General features: G+C 49.4%; 1 protein-coding gene across 9 annotated transcripts in view; it reads right to left on the bottom strand.

Moving 5' to 3' along the window:
• EPB41L1 (erythrocyte membrane protein band 4.1 like 1) overlaps positions 1,856–15,296 on the bottom strand; it is a 135,274-nt gene continuing 121,833 nt past the window's right edge. For all 9 annotated transcript variants that reach the window (XM_018057797.1, XM_018057798.1, XM_018057802.1 and 6 more), the window contains 5 exons: positions 14,405–14,491; positions 13,523–13,606; positions 11,452–11,532; positions 11,037–11,153; positions 1,856–5,207 (listed from right to left, as the gene is read on the bottom strand). In XM_018057797.1, coding sequence (XP_017913286.1) covers positions 5,199–5,207; positions 11,037–11,153; positions 11,452–11,532; positions 13,523–13,606; positions 14,405–14,491 — 378 coding nt within the window. In that variant the 3' untranslated portion in view covers positions 1,856–5,198. The remainder of the gene's footprint in view (positions 5,208–11,036; positions 11,154–11,451; positions 11,533–13,522; positions 13,607–14,404; positions 14,492–15,296) is intronic.

Below are 15,296 nucleotides of genomic sequence, written 5' to 3'. Positions count from 1 at the left end.
CCCCCATGTTAAGAATCACTGATCTAAATGAATCAGCCACACTATTCCTTAACAGCTCAGAGACTGACCCTGTATTTATGGGAGACAGACACACAGATCCAGGGTGTGTGGGTACCCAGTGTTTGCAAACGATGTCCTATTTCAGGATCCCAGGAATGACAGATAACTAAAGGAAACCTACAGGGAAAATATGGAGAAGGATTCACAATTGCTTCTGACAATGGACAGGAGTTTGGAGATAGTAGAAGAATTGCTTTTCATAGCACAGAATTTTATATCATTTAATGAATTACCTTCAAAAAAGAAAAGACATAGGACTTCTCTGGTGAACCAGTGGTTAAGACTCTGAGCTCCTAATGCAGGGGCCGTGAGTTCAATCCCTGGTTGGGAAACTAAGATCCCACATACTGCCTAGTGTGGCCAAAAAACAAAGAAGAAAAGACGTGGTGTTTAGTGTTTCAAATTCTAGGGAAAAGATCAGGATTTAAGTTTTTGTAAGTATTTAGAATGGCATGTCGGAGGAGGCAATGGCACCCCACTCCAGTACTCTTGCCTGGAAAATCCCATGGATGGAGGAGCCTGGTGGGCTACAGTCCATGGGGTCGTGAAGAGTCGGACACGACTGAGTGACTTCCCTTTCACTTTTCACTTTCATGCACTGGAGAAGGAAATGGCAACCCACTCCAGTCTTCTTGCCTGGAGAATCCCAGGGATGGGGGAGCCTGGTGGGCTGCCGTCTATGGGGTCGCACAGAGTCGGACACGATTGAAGTGACTTAGCAGCAGCAGCAGCAGCATGGCATGTACAAGGTGACTTCAACTCTGATACGATACTTATCCATGAGAAAAGACTGGAAGAAACTGCACCAAATAGTTTAGCCATGGTTGTTGCTTATGAGATTTGGGATAATAAAGAAAGGGTTTGGGGTGAGCTGTTTGGTAGAATTAAAGTGCTGGTATGTGTATCTCAGGTAGCCCACAGGACAGGTTTAAATTTTACACGGATGATGGCTTTCAAATTTTAGTATTTTCGCATTTATTTTTATAAAGACCTCCTTTCTTTGGCAAGTGACCCTAGTTTTTCATTTGTGGACTTAAGAGTTTCCTTTACAAATAATTCTGTTTTTGTTGTTGTTGTTGAGTCACTTAGTCATGTCTGACTCTTTGTGACTCCATGGACTGCAGCATGCCAGTCTCCCCTGTCCTTTGCTATCTTCCAGAGTTTGCTCAGAGTCAATTTAAAGAAAAATGATATCAACATTGGGACAGGTGGCATGTACAGAGACATGGCAACATATGCGAAGGGGATGAGCAAAGGCTGAAGTTGGGGCTTGTTGTGTACGTTATCCATTCGACTCCCAAGGAGGGGCCTCCACACGCCAAGCCCTTCTGTGTCCTGGGCCCACCTGATTACTGTTCTTGCTGCCTAGAATGCACTCACTCAAGTTATTCACCTTACGGGATCTTTCTCTTCATTCAGCTCAAAAAGATGTCCTCAGGGAGGCCATCGCGGGCCACCTTATTAAAAGTGGTCTCCTTCAGTGACCATCCCCTCCCCTGGCGCATTTCCTTCCTGGTGCTGATCACCCTGGCTGGAATCATCTTTGAGCGCCCGCCTGGTTTGCTGTCAGTTTCTCCACTAGCCTCTGAGCTCCTGGAGGGCAAGGGCTTTGTCTTATTCATTGTTGTTCCCATAAAGCCAAGACCTGGTCCTCACTGGGATAGGCAGATATTTGAATGGTGTTGTAGGTTGAATGAAAATGTTCCAGTTGGGATCTCTCCACCCCGGTTTTAGCCTGTCCCACAATGCCAACTTGTACTGGTAGCCAAGGTCAGAGAGAGAGATGCCAAGGCAGTTTGTGGTTCAGCATCAAACACATTTATTTCACTTTTATTGAGTATACAAGAACAGAGAGCACACGCATAGAGCACGGAGCACTGAGGTGGGGGAGCGTGGGGACGAGAGAGGAGAGTGGGGTGTGAGTAAAAAGGACCAGGACAGCATCGCAGTTGGTTAGGAAGGTGCTTTTTGGAAAAAAAAAATTTAGAGTGATGTTGTTCATGCAATTTCAGGCCAGTCTTGGAATGTGCTTACAGGATTCAAAAACTGAAACAGGTCTTGGCACTTCCTGTACCCTCAGATGGAAAAGATCCCAAGAAAGCAAAATAGGGGAAAACAAAGACTTACAGGCTGGCAGAGTGGACAAAAGCCATGGAGGGCATCTGCTTTTCCTGTTCGTTTTGCAAGTGAGGAAACTGAGGCCCCGAAGCGAGGATAAGAGGAGCTCAATGGCACGTGGTGAGTTAGAGGCTGAGCCAGGATGGCCACCCAGAACTCCTGACTGCCCTCCAGGACTTCTTCCACTATGCTACATGGTCTCCTGGGTGGAGAGGCGGCACAGAAAGGATGTGAAATGGAAAATGGAAAAGTAGGTTGAAGACAGATAAGAAAAACATCTATATTCCCTATGAAGAGGAGGATGGGAGGGAAACAGCGCCCTAGATTTCAGCTTTGCAGCTCCCCTCCTCCCTGCTGGCAGATGCCTGCCTCTCTGTGGAAGGTCAGAGCATCTGTAGACTGGAGAGCTCCATAAACCCTGGCTGGCCCACAAACCAAGCCTGGTCACTTCTTCCCTGTCCTGAAGCCACACACATAGGGTCTGTAGGCAGGTGCAGAACCCACAACAAATATTCTTCCTCTGAGGTATGTCCAGTGTGCTTAGGACACCTGGTTCCTGCAAAGACAAGGATGCCTGAGCCAGATTCCAGATAGCCCAGAGAGGGCAGAGCCACTCCAGCTCTTGGCCCAGAAGGAGTGGGGGCTCTCAAGCTGAGGAGGACGGGGAGGAAGTTCTGTGGCTTCCATGTAAGAAGAACCTGACGCACTTCCACTCTCAGGGGGAGTTGGAGGGGGTGTGGCTGGCTGCACCACCTGAGCCTGAGATGCAGGGCTCTCTCTGCCTCTCCTCATCACATGTTTACCTACAGAGGCAAACACCGTTCTGCCTCAGGTCAGCACCAGTTAAGCAGCGAACCATATGTGTCATCAGGGGAACGGATAAGCAAGCCTGGGCATCTGCAGATGTCTGATAATTGGAGAGAAGGCGGAAGTGCTCTCAGAGGGGCTGGAGATGTAAGGCTGGCTCAGGGAGCTTTCCAGGTCCCTCTGATCCCCCCTCCCCCAACGCTTTCTCCTTGAGCCTAACAATAGTGCCTGGCACAAGTACGTACTCAGTAAATATTGTTGAATGAATTTATCGACTGCTTTAGAAGCAAGATGGGGGAAGTGAAATGGGACTGAGAAATTAAACGGCAAATGCCTTCAGAAGGGGCCTCATTGAGCTCAGGAAAGCAGCTTGTGTCTGGAAAGCCCACGTGTGCCACAGGGCAATGCCAAGCTTTTGATGGGACCTTCTCCAAGGGCTCCTGTGGTCTCCAGGCCACTTCTGGGACTCTTAGGGCCCAGGATCAGAGAGCAAATGTTGACTGAAGGGGAGGTCTCAAAGCCAGGGTCTTATTCGCAGGTGGAGCCCCAGCAACACCTCCCGTCCACCTCAGCTTGTTTCAGGAGCCTCTGGGAGTCCAGTCTTGACCTGTCAGGGCCTGCCCTGTGTTCATTCTCTACCATGGCTGCTTTGACCCAGGAAGAAGAGAATGATTCAGACAGAATACAGGAGTGGTCAAAAGAAAGAACTGAGCTGGGGACATTCAGACAGCCAGGTGGAAGCCACCATCTTCCGTGGCAGCTGGGGGCATCACCTCCCTTGGGATAGGAGTTAGCTGTCACACTGTGGTCAGGGAAAGGCAAGACACGTGGCACAACACAGAGACAACTGAGAACTGTGGCGAGCCTTCCAGGGAGGTAGCGGGACTGAGCTAGGGGATCTGTGCTGCAGGACCCTGAGCACGGCCCAGGTCCCAGCTGCTACTGCCTGGGGGAGAAGGCATCTTGAACCACACCCGGGTCGCTTCCTTCTTGCCAAACCCCTGCCTCTCCATATGGGGACCCCACCCCTCCCCACCAATCAACCAAGTACAAACACCACACACTGTATTTCTACACTGAACTGTCAGCTCCTACTGTGAGCGACCCACAGCCCAAGTCCGGGGCTCCTTGGCTGGGTTGGTTCGGTGAGATCTAGGAACCTTGAGAATACATCAATCACAGTCAGATAATTATAATTTTAAAACGTCAGCTTCATACTTACCAGCACTGTTTATTTTAATATTTGTTTCCTGTTATATGTAATATACATAACTTAAAGCACATCCATACAAATCTCCTACAAGCGGCACCTTCATAATGAGAACCCATAAACATACAATGTCTACTTCACCTCCTGTGGCTTGGTTTCACGTTCTTGCTTTTCTTTTCTTTTTCTCATTTCCAGTGAGAGTCATCTGCAGTGGCCCTCGGCAGGACCAGGACACAGAGGGTGAGGGGCATGGGGTTGGGGAGAGGGAGGAGGGAACCCAGACAGAAAATGACAACAAGACGTGTGAGAGTTGAGGGGGAAAGGAGGCGGAAGAAAGGCAGGTGGATTTTGCAGCCCAGTGTCAAGACCCAAAAAATAAGAATCCAGTGTTCCTCCTCCTCCTTTCCGAATGGGGGATTTTTCTTTCTTGGAAAGCGGTTGATGGGGGCGTGTCTTGCTGCTGCAGCTTCTCTAACTGGCTGCAAAAGTGTTTTCCTTTGCATTGGAGTGGGCAACAGACGCAGGAAAAGAAGAAATGGGATGCTTGTCCACTGAAGGGAACGTGTAGGCCCAGGTGGCATTGTACGTCTACAATCAGCGTGGTCTGGCTTGCCTTGGTTGTTCTGCAGGGCTTCAAAGTGGGGTGGGGAGGGGAGCAAGGGATTACTGTTGTTACAATTTTTGTTTGTTTGGTTTCCTGGAAAATCCCACCAATTCTTCAATTTGTCTGCAAAGGAAACGTAGGCGTTCAGATGTTGGTTGTTGCTGTCGGCCGAATGCTCGGCCAGCCCCGGCAGCAGTGCAAGGACGTGGTGTTTCCTGTATATATATCTATATCTATATATATCTATATATATATGCTTTTCCTTTCCCAGTCTCTTTCAGGGACAGTACGTCACAGCTGGGACGTCAGTGTTGAGTTGGAGAATCCAGGATGAAGGCCCCTTCTTTATGGTTCTCTGGCTTGGGTTGGACCAGAAACGCCAGCATCTTTTCACAGAGGTCAGGATTCCTGAAGCCAGAGGTCAGGGGGCGGCGGGTAGAGAGGAGAGGGGAGATGCAAAGGAAGGAAGAGGACAAGAAGAGTTAGTAACTTTCGTCATTCATCTTTAAATACATGGCTGTTTTCACTCTCTTTACCGTGTGCCCTTGATTATGACTTAGGAAGACAGAGTGACTTATCCAAGCCCACACAGCTGGTAATAAAGTGGCCACTGACAACTGAAGCCATCTTGTTGAGTCACTCAGTTGTACTCTTTGCGACCCCATGGACTGCAGGACACCAGGCTTTCCTGTCCTTCACTCTCTCTTGAAGCCACCTGTCTGACTCCAAAGTCCATGCATGTTTGCTGGGCTGTTTCCACGCAGGTAGGACCTTTCACTTTGGCTGAAAATTTTTCAAGTTACCTTGAAACTTTGTCCTTAGCTTTCCCCAGTCCATGTCTGACATAGGGTGCAGCATGCTTGGGGCTGGTGCATGGGGATGACCCAGAGAGATGTTGTGGGGAGGGAGGTGGGAGGGGGGTTCATGTTTGGGAACGCATGTAAGAATTAAAGATTTTAAAATTTAAAAAAATAAAAAAAAAAAAGATCACACTTGTTTCATTTTGTCCTCCTATCTGCTCTCAGATCTAAAAAATATTTAGACGTGATGGCAGAGGTGTTTTTTTTTTTTTTTTTTTTTGTCTTTCCTTTCTGTTTGCCATGGCCTGTTGTGTCCTGGAGGTTAAACCCCAGAGAGTAGTGTTTAAGTAAAAGAAACTGGAATCTGGATCCCAACTCAAGTTTGACTTCAAAACTTGAGCAGTTAAAGGGTCTGGGCTCTGAAATCAGACAATCTGAAGTCAAATCCCACTGCGTGGTCTAACTCTTGTCGCTTTGGACGAGTTTCCTAACCTCTTTAGACCTTAGTTGCTTCCTCTGTAAAATGGACAGAAGTTGTAGAGAAGATTCAAGACAAGGATCAGCGTAAGTGCTGAGTAAATACTGGCTGTTCTTATCATTACTACTGCTGTTGTTAACTTAACCACACACTGTTCTGATCTCATTGAGGGCAAGGGCTGTCTCTTACTTATTGCTGTCTTTCCAGAGCCCAACACCATGCCTGACATATAGCAACTACCCAGAACTATTTATCAGGTGGCCTATCATCCCTGTCCTTTACCACTTACATGGGCAAGCACTAATGGAGTGGTAGATAACTGATCCTTCTTGGCTCATTTGATAGATGGGAAAACTGAGCCCAGAGGGTGCAAAGACTTAGCAAGTTGGTGGCAGAAACAAGACTAGAACCCAAGGCTCCTGCTTTGAAATAGGTCAATCCTGCCTCCCCACTCCCCTTCCCCATGTAATTAGAACTCTGAAAGCAAGAAAGCTCTGAGAAGCTGGGTGGGTGTCACCCTCTTGCTGGCAGTGTTTGTATACAGATCCTGCCTGAAGGAGGCGGGCCAGTGGAGCAAAGACAGTGCCAAAGCCTCACAGCTGGTCTGTGAGCTGCAGGGAGAGAAGACTGTGTAAGGCAGGTGATTTCCACACTCAGAGCAAGAACGAAGAACTTCATAAGGAAGTCTGCGGGAGCAGGGACAGAAGGAGGATTCAGGGAGGGGAGAGGCAATGAAGACTGGCAAGATGGATGCCCACACAGAAACAGAAACTCGTGCAGCAGGCTGGTGATAGAAGTTTAAAGTCTGACTTGCTCAGGGCTCTCATCAACCACTCAACATGACGAAACTATAGGGACAAGGAAGCAAGTTCACATCGCCAAGCACCTTTGGCATGAGAGACACCTTCGTAAGTCACTGCTATGGACTCGATGTTTGTGTCCCCCCAAAATTCACAGGTTGAGGCCCTAACCCTCAAGAGAATGGTATTCAGAAGCAGGGCCTTTAGGAGGTGCTCATAAACAGGATGCGTGCTTTTCTAAGAAGAGACATGAGAAATATGACTTCTCTGCTTTCCACTGCATGAGGACACAGAGAAGATAGCTGTCTACAAACCAGAAGAGGGCCTTCACCGGGAACCAGAGTGGCTGGCACCTTGACCTTGGACTTCCCAGCCCCCAGAACTGTGAGAAATTAAGCATGTCTTGCTTAAGCCATCCAGTTTTCTGTTCTGTTACAGCAGCCCGTGCAATCTCCAACACTCCTAAATGTGGTTTATTACAGCAGCTTCAATGTATAGATTAACTCCATGTTGTAGATGAGGAAACTGAGCCCCGGGTGGTTCCTCTGGACACACTTTCTGTGTCCAAAGCTGGGTGTGTTCTTTCTACTCCATTCTGTTACTTTCTGAGAAGTTTTTCTTACAGTGCTGGCTTCACTTTAAGTTTTCTCATCAATTAATAGAGTACCTGACTTAGAGGATTTCCCTGATGGTCCGGTGGTTAAAAATTTGCCTTCCAATGCAGGGGATGCAGGTTCAATCCCTGGTCAGGGAACTAAGATCTCCCACGATGCAGGGAAACTAAGCTGGTGTGCCACAGTTACTAAGCCTGCATGCCTCAACTAGAGAGAAGCTGAATGCCACAACTAAGACCCAACACAGCCAAAAATAAATAATTAAAAAAAAAAAAAGAGTTTCCTAATTCAGAGAAGACTTCCCCTCCAGATTTAGTGAGTTTGACTATATTAAGAGTCAGAGGTGGTTCCTACTTGGCGACAATTAATGGGAAGGAAGGTGGGCAGAAAAGGCAAGGGAGAAACTTCTGTCTCTCCAGGGCAACATAACAAGGTGACCTTTACAGAAGAATCCAAAAGAGAGAGAGGTAGAGAGGGTGTGTGGTGACATGTGGGACAATGGCAGCCAAGAAAGAAGTAAAGGGTGGGGGGAGGAGGAGGGAATGAGATGGCAAAGGGAGCACTGTGGTGGGCAGACGTGAAAGACCGCACGGGGTAGGCAGGACGTGGACGCTGGGGTGAGAGCTGAGAGCACCGAATAGCCAGGGAACACGGAAGGCAGGAGCCTGGGGGGACTGACTGGGATGCTTCTGGGAGAGACGAGGAGGAGTGAGACAGGGAACGGAGGAGGTACAAGAACCTAGGGAAGCAAATAAATAGCGAGAGGATTGGATATAACTACAAGAGGGCTTGTCCTGTCTCCTCATTTTGCAAATGAGCACACTGAGACCCTGATGGTCATGAAGCTAAGTCAGCAGGGTGGATGGAATGGAGTCAGGTCCAGATTCCCAGCACAGAATTCTTTGCATCAGTGGCTCCTACACTTGGCTGCACACAGACTTCCTAAGGACCAAGGTATAAATAAAGATTCCCACGGGGTTTCCCTGTTGGTCCAGTGGTTAAGACTCTGAGCTTGCAATGCAAACAAGCAGCACGTGTTCAATCCCTGGTCAGGGAAGTTACGCACACTGTGCAGCCAAATAAATAAAATAATAAAACTGAAAAAAAAAAAAAAAAAAGATTCCCAGGTCCTAACCCAGCACTTCTCAGTCAGACTCTATGACAATAGTTCTGTGCTATCTGTGTTCCCAGGGTATACAGCCAGCTCAGCACCAGCTTGGCAAGTGACCTACACTCTACCCCTCTGAGACCTGGGTAACAAAAAGCAACAACTGAGCAACTGAGGGGACAAGAGTGACAATTTACAGGAAGGTCTGAGGAAGGCAGGCCCTGCCTGTGATCAGCTTACGTGGCTTCTAGACCAGCCCTGTCGGGGCCTTCCCTGGTTGTCCAGTGGCTAAGACTCTACACCCCCAATGCAGGGGGCCTGGGTTCATCCCCTGGTCCGGGAACTAGATCCCACAGGCTGCAACTAAGAGCTCCCATGGCACAACGAACCCGGCATGAATAAATAAATTAAGCACACAAATAGACCAGCACTGTCCAACAGAAATATGAGCCACAGATGGAATTGAAAATTTTTCAGGTAATAGATTTTCTAGACAATATTTTCTAAATGTTCTAGAAATTTATGGCTTTCTAAAATTTTCCAGCCATATTAGTAAAACTCTAATGTTTGAATTTACATCAAAAAGAGTAAAAATAATCAGGTGAAATTAATTTTAATAATGTATTTTACTTAGCCCAATATATCCAAACATTATCACTTACCATGTAATCAATATTAAAATTATTGAACTATTGTATACTCTTTTTCTCCATATATAATCTTCAAACTCCAGCACACATTTTATCCTTAAGGTACATCTCATTTCAGATTAGCCAGTTTCAAGTGTTCAACAGTCACATGTGGCTAGTGGCTCCTACACGGACAGCACAGAAAATTATTTCCATCACTGTAGAAAGTTCTATTGGACAGCATTGGTCTAGATCGGGGTTGGCAACGCTTCAGAGTGGCAGGAAAATACTTCCGTGCCTTTTCTTGTGACATGAAGGAGGTGGTAATCAAAGGGTGTAAAAGAAACATTCTGTGTCTTTCTAGAAAACACTGGTTTCCTTCGTCAGGGAAGAGGACGAAAGGAGACCTGCTACTCGTGGGGGCCTTTGAAATGGATTTATTTTTCAGTGAGGTATAATGTGCAAAGTCAGTCAAGTACACAAATATACGTGTGGAGCTTAACACATTTTTATATGTGTCCACATCCATGCAGCCCTCCCAGTTCAAGGCACTGACACCTCCAGCATCCTCGAAGGTTCCCTTATGGTTATTCCCTGTCAATGCCACTTCTCAGCAGGAACTGATATTCAGACTTTGAGCATCTTTAGTACGGCCTGTTTTTGAATTTCCTATGAATGGACCCATTTGTAAGTACTTTTTGTGTCTAACTTATTTCACTCAACTCAATTATTATAGATCTGATAAAATTCAGTAAATTTCTAGAGGGGCCTCACCAGCTTCCCCCAAGTTCAGGGGGGAGACCTGTCTGCGCCAGCACCATTTCCCTCCTGTTATTCACCAAGGCACTGATGGCCCGAGACGAAAGAGTAAGGATTGAGGTCCCCTCAGATTCTGACCCCAGGTGGCCTCAGAAGGGTTTCCAATCTAGCAAGAAAGATGCGATGAAGGACTCTGGGTCCCATATTCCTCCTTGGCATCAACTATACCTTCAATTAAAAAAAAAAAATTAGGAGTCCCCAGGTGGCACAGTGGATAAGAATCCGCCAGCCAGTGCAGGGGACGCAGGTTCAGTCCTTGGACCAGGAAGATCCCACATGCCACAGAGCAACTAAGCCCATGAACCACAGCTACTGAAGCCTGTGTGTCTAGAGCCCACGCTCTGCAGCGAGAGAAGAACAAGCGCTGCAATGAACAGTAGCCGTCACTCTCCACAACTAGAGGAAGCCCATGCAAACCAATGAAGACCCAGAGCAGCCTAAATAAATACAATTTTTTTAAAGATAAAAAAATTTTATCTTTTTTCAACTATAAAAGATAAAACTATAATTTTATCTTTTTCAACATTCAACTATTCTTCAACTTATAAAACTTTCCTTCTTGGCAACATCTAGTGGGTGGTGATGGAGACAGAGCCTTGGGGACAGGAATATGACTGTGGGCTGGGTAGGACTTTTTCTGACTTCCAGCTTATAGGCAATGGGCCAGTGAGGTTTTGCTTATCTCTGTCTATCCCACCTTGGTATCCACCCATCCAATCCTCTCTCCTCGTTTCTCACCACTTCTGGATTTACTTTTCTGGGTCTGGAGCCTAAAATCCCAAAGAAACCAGTCTTCCTTCCCCTCTGTCCTCATATCAAATCTAGGGGAGTGATTTCTTCCTTTTGAACCCCAAATCAGAAAGCCTGGGGGGTGGTGATCAAAGCCGTGCTGGGGACCCAGCCTCTGGGTGGGTTCTCACATGGAAACGCCTCTCGGAGGACCCTGTTCTCTCCTCTGTCTCACAGCTACTGAGCCCCACGAGCCTCACCTGTGGCTTCTTGTCCCTCTCCTCCGGGGATGGGTCTGTTTCTCTGTAGACAACGGCTTTGGTTACCAGCATGTCGGGATGCTGCAGTTTGGCCTCCTTGATGGCCAAAGCCAGGGCCTGGAGGAAAAGAAGAGCAGGGTGAGGAGCCAGAGCACACTGAATACGGGTGAGGCCGCGGAGACCAGCAAGCCCCTCCAGCGCACAGCGAGGCCCCCACAAGTTCACGGGAGAGGGTGGAGTTCAGGTCTTCTGGCTCCCATTCAGTGCCCCTTCCTTGGGGGCTTCTCCTCTGGACAGGGTCAGCAGGAAGTGGATATCTTCTCTGCTCACACACGCAGGCGTCCACAGGTAACCCAACGCGGGAGGGCCGGCGGCCTGGGCAGTGCCACTGGGACCCACGCTCCCATCCGCATACCTGGTCTTGATCGACATCTTCGTCCCCGGTGATGATGATCCGCTTCTCGATTCTCGTCTCAGAAAACCCTCCTTTCACAGTCTGCAGGGGGAGAGGGAGGCGGGTTCAACCTTGGGTCCGGCTGGGGCAGCAGCAGCCTCAACAGGGGACAGAGCCAAAGCACCCCTCAAGGGCAAGGCTGGAATCAGCAGTCGCCTTCTCTCCTGGCTCCCTCGGTTTTTCCCTTTACTAGTTTTGGGACTTCACACTGAACACCCTGCCTGGCTGCCACTGTTCCCCCAGCTACCAAGCTGCCCTCTCTAGCTCTTCCAAGCCGGGCTCGAATGCTGTGGCCCTCATCCTGGTGAGCTGCCCTTCCACCTTCCTGCCTCGGTACTTCCCGAGCGGCAAGTTCTTATCTCTCGTGGTTCTGGGCCTCTCTGTCTTGTGCTGACCTTGTGTGTGTGACCTGGCCTTGCTCACTAGGCTGGGGCTCTTGAGGGCAGGGGCTGTTATTTTTGTTCACCTCTGCATCCCCTCCTCCCCCATTCCCCTGCCCCACCTGGCCAGATAGGTGCTAAAATGCGCATTTGTTGAATGAAACACATGAATGAAATGTGAATGGTGACAAGGTTCTCCTTTAAATGACTTCCAACGACACTAGAAGAGAAAATTGCATGGATGATGCTTATACATAAGCTCATAGCTGCCACTGTTTTCTGAAGGGGTGGAGCCTGGGAGCAAGCTTAGAAGATGGGGTAGGACTTAACTGCTTGGTATATTAAAGGTAGGTGGTGGTGGAGGGAAGGCCCAGCTGGAGTCAGGAGTGGACAGAGAGAAGACGGCTCCCAGGACAGAGTAGACGGCTCCCAGGTGGCAGGGCCAGGAGAGACTTTTGAACTGTATGCTGCAGGGTGTGTGATGGAACCCCTTCCCATAAACCTTTCAGTCAAGTCATCTTTGCTCACTGATGCTTTTGGTAGGAATGGGTTCTTTCTGGGGACCATGCTGTGTGGGTGAGGGCAGGGCTGGGACGGTCTTGCTTATTAAGGGCTAGTGCTGTCTACCAGATTCCTCCTTCGATGCTTGAACGGAACCTCCCACTACAGAGGCCAGCCTGGCTCCCTGGCCTCTCTCCTCCAGGACTGCATCTCTGCCCCGGGCTCCCTCCTGTTCTTCCTCCTGGCCACTCAGGCATGGACAGAGCCCGTGGGCCCCATCCTGTAAGTCCCTGCTGACCCCCCGGGAAGGTCTCCCTCCTCTGGCCCCGCCCCTTCCTCCTGGACCCCTGCTGCGCCCCCTCCACTCCTAGTCTCTTCCACAACTCTCTTCTTTCTCCCGTCCAGCCGCACATCCTGGTGGACCTCATCTCCTCTCCTTAAACCCCTTTTCACTGGGTTCCTTCCCACTTTAAAAACCTTGATGGCTTTCCATGGCTCTCAGACTCAGACCCTCTGTTGTCACCCTTGTCCTGGGATTTCTCTTTCTTGTCTCTGTTCTGCTTCCCCCTCCCTCAGCTCAACCTAGTTTCTCACAGTTCCGCCCCTACATGCTGCTTCTTCCTGGCAGAGACAGCTTATCTTGTTTCTCCGTGTGCACTGCTTGCAGGCCCTCCAGCAGTCCCTAGCGTGAGGGTGACAAACTAACATTTGCTCAGAGAATGAATAAGTGAACACACGGTTTCTGCTCCCATCTTTTATGTGGCTTAGAACGTCTGCCTCCTCCCTCAAAAGTCCTCCCTGGCTTTCCAAGACCCTGCGCAAACCCCACCTTTTCCAGAAGCCCCTTCCTCATTCTTGGAGCCTTCCTTAAATTGCTCCCTGCTAAATCCCTCTGGCACTTAAGCTCCATAAGGCACAAACACTATGGTTCACAATGTCTTCCAAGGAGACAGTCCCATCCCCCCAGCCTGGCCGTCAACAGTGAAGGGCAGGTTGGTGCCTATGATGCTTAGCACAGAACAAAGAGCACAGCACTCCAGGACTGGGAACACTGCAGTCTTCTCGATCCACGTCACAAGGCAGAGCTGTGGCGAGCTTCCGAGCCCCACAGCCAGGCTGGGGGCACACGGGGTCCTGCTGCTGCTACTCACTTTGGTAACATGGGTGGTGGTGGAGGTGGAGAGGGTTTCCGCGGTGGCGCCGTAGGTGCTGGTGAGGACATCTTTCCCGATGATCTGCAGAATATAACCACCACCACCCCGCCCCAGGGGTCAGGTGAGGACGCTGGGGTCTGCAGGATGGGCCAGGGGTGGGGCCAACCAAGGGAGAAGTGGGGAAGGGGGTGGTTCCATGAAGGTGAAGTCTGGAAGCCAAGATGCCAGAGTCACGGAGTCTAAGAACTCAGGAATACTGGAGTCTTCAGAAGGCTGGACCCATGAAATTCCCAAACCCTGGAACCTAAGATTCCTAGAACCTGAGATTCCTAAGGTCTTGAAGCCTAACAAGACCCTAGAATTTAAGAATCCTGGACTTTGAGAAGGATGAACAGAGGGATCCCAGGGCAGAAACAGAGCAAAGGGTGGGGAAGACGCTCTTTCTGGGACCAGATGATGAAGACGACAGATCAGGAGAATGGAGGCACTGCCAGAGACCTCTTAGGACAGACTCGGGCTGCTGAGGGTGGAGCAGGTCCAGAGTGCAAGCCTCTGGACTCCTAATCCATTACTCCTCCTGGTCAGTAAGGAGAGCAGATGCCAAAGAGCTGTAACATTACAGGCATCACCAAGGGGAGGGACCAGTTCATCCCACTCTGCCACTGCCCTACTTGTACGTGGGGGCTGGTGGGGAGGGCAATGGACGAGACCCTGACCAGGGAGCCCTGTGGGCATCCGAATGTGATGCCGTTTCCTAGTGCTGTCCTTAAAGGGGCAGCCTCCCAGGCTCCACGCCACACTTGCCTTGGGCCACCTGTGGACCCACGTCCACACGCTCTGTGTGGAGTCCCCTAGCCTGAGCTGGCCCTGCCCACTTACCGGAGAAAGAGAACGGATTTCCGTGGCCACCGTCTGTGGGCCTGGGATCATGGCAGCTGCCCCCTTCCCGGACTTGAGACTGTTCTCCTGGGGAAACAATAGTGCTCAGATGGCCAGGTCTCAGGTGGGCGGGCCCCCAGGATGGCCGGAGCACGTGACCATGGAGCTCTCCCAGCCACAAGGTTGAATAGCGACATTAGAGGCAGAGAGCTGAAGGCATCATTCAGTCCAGTCTGCTCCTGTTCATCCCTTGCTTGCTCACTCAACACACATGCTTACACACTTACTCATACCCCCACTCATTCAACAAATATTTACTGAATGCCTGGCGTTAGGGACACTGTGGTGAACAAGACTCAAGACTCAATGTTCTCCCTGGAAGTACTAATAAAGGAGTCGAGACATCCAGGCCCTGCCATGTTCCAGCCATGTGACCTGGGGCAGACCCACTTCCACTCTCCAAGCCTCCTCAATTCACCTACATAAAAGGACCCTGCAGGATACAGGTCACCAGTGGCAACAAACATCCTACTCCAGTGGGAGATGCTGATAATGAGATGCAGGTGGGGGATTGTGTATGTGCTGGAGGGCAAGGGGTCTAGGAGAAATCTCTGGACCTTCCTCTCAAGTTTGCTGTGAACTTAAAATTGCTCTAAAAGAATAAAGTTAAAAGAAATTTTTTTAAAGGGAGACCCTGTCCCACTTGCACAGAGACGTTATGAAACTGACAGAGGATGAAAAGGGCTTTGCAAACAGCAATCTGTCAGGTAAATACAGGAGTACAGGCTGGTACTAAGAACATGATGACTATTGCTTTCTGAGTACTCACGAGGTGCTAGGTATTGTGCTAAGGATGCATGGTCTCATTTAAGCCTCTAAACCACCTAGGAAA

The sequence above is a fragment of the Capra hircus genome, chromosome 13 (genome assembly GCF_001704415.2).
Source record: "Capra hircus breed San Clemente chromosome 13, ASM170441v1, whole genome shotgun sequence".
Taxonomy (NCBI): domain Eukaryota; kingdom Metazoa; phylum Chordata; class Mammalia; order Artiodactyla; family Bovidae; genus Capra; species Capra hircus.
This window is presented reverse-complemented; position numbering and strand designations above follow the sequence as displayed.